The sequence below is a fragment of the Henckelia pumila genome, chromosome 4 (genome assembly GCF_033568475.1).
Source record: "Henckelia pumila isolate YLH828 chromosome 4, ASM3356847v2, whole genome shotgun sequence".
In the NCBI taxonomy this organism is placed as follows: Eukaryota; Viridiplantae; Streptophyta; class Magnoliopsida; order Lamiales; family Gesneriaceae; genus Henckelia; species Henckelia pumila.
This window is the reverse complement of record NC_133123.1, coordinates 189,915,888-189,920,376: the sequence shown is the minus strand read 5'-3', so window position 1 is coordinate 189,920,376 and position 4,489 is coordinate 189,915,888. Positions and strand designations below refer to the sequence as shown.

Sequence of the window (4,489 nt, the reverse complement as noted above, 5' to 3'; positions counted from 1 at the left end):
CAACTTTCAACTCTTTTGTATTGCTAATTAATTAGCAGCCTTTATATATTTATTATAATTCTCGTAAACCACATAATCCGCCAACCTTCTTGGAAACTATTTACACCCCAAACAACGAAAAAAATTGATCCTGACCTTCAGGTAATCCACAGCCTATGTGCTACCACATGGGACGATGGATTTAGCATACAGGTAATACCTACCTGCTACGATCGAATTTATCCAAGACGACTATCATGTCTTTTAACTAGGCCTTTTTGTTAGCAAAAGGCGTAACAAACTATCAATCAATATAGCAGACAATGATGTATTTGACTATCAGAGTGAAATAAAACATCGGTATTTTCGGATTATCTCGCTATTAATGACAACCAATTTAAAGGAACAATAAAGAGCCAAAACTCAACAATGCATTTCTTATTGGATTGGTTCCCAGAAATCAATTTTTACCCTACAATTCTGGCCAAAAAAAAAAGGAAAAGGAAAAGAGATCAACTAAGATGTCAGCTCGGTCCACATCGGTTTCCAGATTGCATTTTTCTTAGCTTCGTCGGGGGAAGATGTTGTCACTTAGTGACGGGGAACCATGAATGAGAGAGAAGAACAAAAATTTTACTTACACACGGGGTCAATACAGCCCCAAGAACTTCCACCAAACCATCCCTACGCCACCCCAGATCAGAGCGTTGATAACGGCCATGATGAATCCAAATTTGAAGACGTCCGGAAGATCTATGTAATCAGCTGTAGTCAAATTTGAATAAAGAAACAATTAGTCATTTGTTGAAGTTAAGAATACCAGTTAGAAAATCAGATTAGGTTTGCTTCCTTTATAACTTAACCACCAAAGAGATTGCAAGATGTGCTTTCCAAGATTGCGAAAGGATGCTTCATGGTATTACGCAATTGACTTTTCTAAACATTTGATTAATTATTTTCACGAGGCAAGGATGTATGTAAAGTAACTGCCAGAGGATTATCTCGAGTTTCGCTTTGGTAGACCATGTCATGGGGACATAACAGACAGAGCAGTTGTGTACGACATCAAGAACCATTAAATAGACGTACCTCCAAAATACACAGCTGCCTGACCACTGCTATAATGTGTCAAAGCACCGAATAGATTGGTGTTGTATGCAAGAGCCAGTGCTGATAGCACACCAGGCACTCCAGAAGCCAGATGCATGGCAAGAAAGGCAGAAAATAGTGCTCCAACATGGCCTGTTTGGCTTGCGAATAAGTAGTGGATCAAGAAATAAGCGGCTTGCAGAAGGACGAATGCTGCAGGCCAGCTTAATGATAATGATTGGAGGATTTTGGCCACACAATTCGACATCCAGCTTACAATGCCAAGGTTTGTCAACTGGCCTGCCATGCCCACAAGAACTGCAAACCAAGCCAAAGTATCCCAAGCGGATTTTTCGCTTAAGCAATCATCCCAATCTAGAACTCCAAGTAATAAGAGAATTGATAACCCAATCATGGCAGCAACAACACTTGCGACCCCGATAGCATCTCTGCACACATTCTATCTTATATCAGTTGACAGTAAACAGGAAGTCCATGACAACAGAATCATCCATAATAGTTGTGTACTAGAGCTAAAAATGAGTTTTAAGTATTTTGAAGTATGTATGAAGCCCATACACTTTGTACAGATGGGTAAGTTTTAAAAAAAATAAAAAAGAGCTTTGTGTCCAAGAGTTCCTAATGTTAAAGGAGAAAAGAGAGTGCTTCATATTAAAGGAAAAAAGAGAGTTCCTAAAGCAGATGATTATGTACCGTAAAAATCTAATCTCAACCAAATAAGTAATTTCATTCACAAAATGTATATTTTGATGCAACATAAAGAATGAAACACAAAAACCTAATTTCTCTTTGTTTCAAGCCAAGCAAGCAAGTGTATATCAACAATGATATGCGATTAGTAATCCAGTATTGAAAGAATCATATTCTAATAAGTTGTACGCACCCGAAAATCCACAGAGAAACTGCAAGAAGCATCGTACCAACCATCACCCATTCATTTTTGGTCACCGGACCCATAAGTTCCAATTTCTTTGCGGCCATTGCAGGTGCATCAGGCGTGTCTTTGGTCTCAGGAGGATAAATTTTGTATAAGATGAAAGGTGTAGCTAGAAGAGAAACAAAAGCAGGCAAACTAGCAGCCTTGAACCAAGAAACCCATGGATTTGCAATTATGACCCCAAGTTCCTCTGCTAGTTTAAGGCACAGCAAGTTTTGAGCTGCAGCAGTTAGGAAAAGAGCACTAGAGTTACCGGCAGACTGTCATACATCAGAAGAGTTCTGTATGAGTACAAGATAGGCAACAAACTAAAAGTCCCATGTGAACTAATATTAGAGAACCGTACTTCAACAAGAAACATTACTCGTATGGTTCTCAACTTCCAAGCAAGATTTATTAGTTAAATACTCTTTAACAAAGAAACCAATGGAGAGTCAAAAGTGAAGCTAACAAGACCTACTAAAGGTTCCCAGATAAATAAAAAAAAAAAAAAAAAAAAAAAGGTTCATAGTTAACCGGTATTTCATTAAAGAAAATTCAAAGCACACCATTAAAATCATATAACTTCGAGCTACAGTTCCAGGAACTGAGTATAAAAAGAGCACTAATTTAATTTATTTATTCTTTATAAAACAGGGAAAGCTTTGATAGCTTCTGTAAATAATTATGTTCGTTGCAGTTACAACTTACAAATATTAATCAAATTCAATCGCTAGATAAAAATACATTCAAGCTAGTAGGAGACAGTAGGACATAATAAAAGAAAAGGTCTTCAAATCCGAAATGGAGATGATGATTGCAAACACTTTGAATCTCACAGAACACATAAATAGAAGTACATAAATCAAGGACAAGGTTGAAAGTTTGAAACTTGTAAGAAACAAATACAAACTACACAAACCGTCACTAAAATTCTTTGAAATACAAACTACAGAAACCGTCATTTACAATGATTAAACAATCGTTCCAATCAGAAACAAAACTGCGTCAATTCCAAGTTCAAATAAAAAACCATGAACTAAAACAATCCCACATAGCAAAGAACGACCATTTTCACATGATGCAGAAACTAAAATGGAGCCCAATTGACAGAATCAATCAAATTCGCTGAAACAAAGCAAACAAATGAACGAATTATGAGGCAAACAACAAACCTGAAACTGAGACTGTACTAAATAAGAGCCAATTTTCTTCTTGGAAGCGTCACCAGGTTTACTTCCGGCCGCCAAAGACAATGATTTGATGATCGGCAAGAAAACACCTCCCGCCCTCGCCGTGGTGCTCGGCATTGCCGGAGCAATCAAAGCCTCACTCAAAGTCAACCCATATGACAACCCAAGCGTACTCTTACCCAAACATTTAACAAAAAACGTCGCAATTCTATCACCTAATCCTGTCTTGACGAAACCCCGAGCAAAGAAAAAGGATATGACAATCAGCCATATGACTTCATTGGTGAAGGCGGAAAAGGCTGCGGAAAAAGAGAGGGTTTTGGTTATAATGGAGGTTGTGAGGCCAAGAAAAGCCCAAGCGCCGACGGGAAGGGGACTGAGGACCAGTCCGGCAATGGTGGAAAGGAAAATGGATAGCAATTGCCAAGCTTGAGCGGTGACTTCAGGTGGCCTGGGAACAAAATAGCGAACGATTAAACCGATGGATATAGAGATCACGAAAGGGACGAACTTGGCACCTTGAGGCGGAGGAGGTGATGGCGACTCTGGTTCCGTGGGGCCGGAAACGCCGGTGGATGAGGAGGGGGCGCCTTTAGAACTACCAAGCGGTTTACGGAAGAGGGGGAAATTCAAGGGGCGGCGGTGTATGGAAGGGAGGTTGTGGGCGGCGGCGGGTGGGTAATTGAGCTCGGGTAAGGGTCGGAGGTGGGTGGAGGAAATAGATGGAGCGGGGCGGAGGAGGGTGGCGGAGAGGCGGGAGAAGGAAGCGGTGGATGGAGAGTAGAGAAGGGCGATGCTCTCCATGATTACAGCGGGAATCAATGGATTCTTGGGAACTGTGTGAAGTGAGTGTGTGACAGTGTGTGTTTTTGTACAGAGGCGGAAACTACAATAGAACATGGGTGGAGAAAAATAAGAACCTCAGCTTATTTTCTGTTTGATTCAAGTTTCGTGGTTCGGGCTATTGCCAGAGAGACAATTGCTTCTGCCAGAGAAGTTAAAGGTTTGGGTTCTCTATTATGCCCTTTGAATCCATTTTTTAATTTTTTTTCTCGTTTTATTATTTTATTTTTTAAAAAACACGAGGCTTCGTTTGGATAACAAATTTAAAAATATTTTTACAAAATTGTTTTTTAAGAAGTTTTTATAAAGTGTTTTCAATGTATTTTTTGGAATAAATATGTTTTTGAACAACTATTTTATAAAAATATTTTTATAATTAAAAAGATGTTTGAACAACAATTTTATAAAAATAATTTTAAAGTTAAAATAATAAAAAATAAGTTTGGAC

At 38.9% G+C, this 4,489-nt stretch overlaps 1 protein-coding gene across 1 annotated transcript; it reads right to left on the bottom strand.

Annotated features, from left to right (window-relative positions):
* Window positions 1-398: 398 nt before the first annotated feature.
* On the bottom strand, window positions 399-4,105 carry LOC140864626 (dicarboxylate transporter 2.1, chloroplastic-like). The gene is made up of 4 exons (XM_073268911.1): window positions 3,181-4,105; window positions 1,973-2,286; window positions 1,069-1,517; window positions 399-744 (listed from the first exon to the last, which is right to left on the bottom strand). Exons 1-4 carry the CDS (start codon window positions 4,096-4,098, stop codon window positions 629-631), a joined length of 1,797 nt encoding a protein of 598 aa, XP_073125012.1. The 5' UTR covers window positions 4,099-4,105; the 3' UTR covers window positions 399-628.
* Window positions 4,106-4,489: the final 384 nt, after the last annotated feature.

Excerpts from the sequence above, each read along its gene's own strand:
- LOC140864626 (XM_073268911.1), bottom strand. The coding sequence starts at position 4,098 with ATGTTCTATTGTAGTTTCCGCCTCTGTACAAAAACACACACTGTCACA. Across the intron at positions 2,287-3,180 it reads TAGTACAGTCTCAGTTTCAG|TCTGCCGGTAACTCTAGTGC; the intron begins GTTTGTTGTTTG and ends GATGTATGACAG. Across the intron at positions 745-1,068 it reads GGCAGCTGTGTATTTTGGAG|CTGATTACATAGATCTTCCG; the intron begins GTACGTCTATTT and ends ATTTGACTACAG.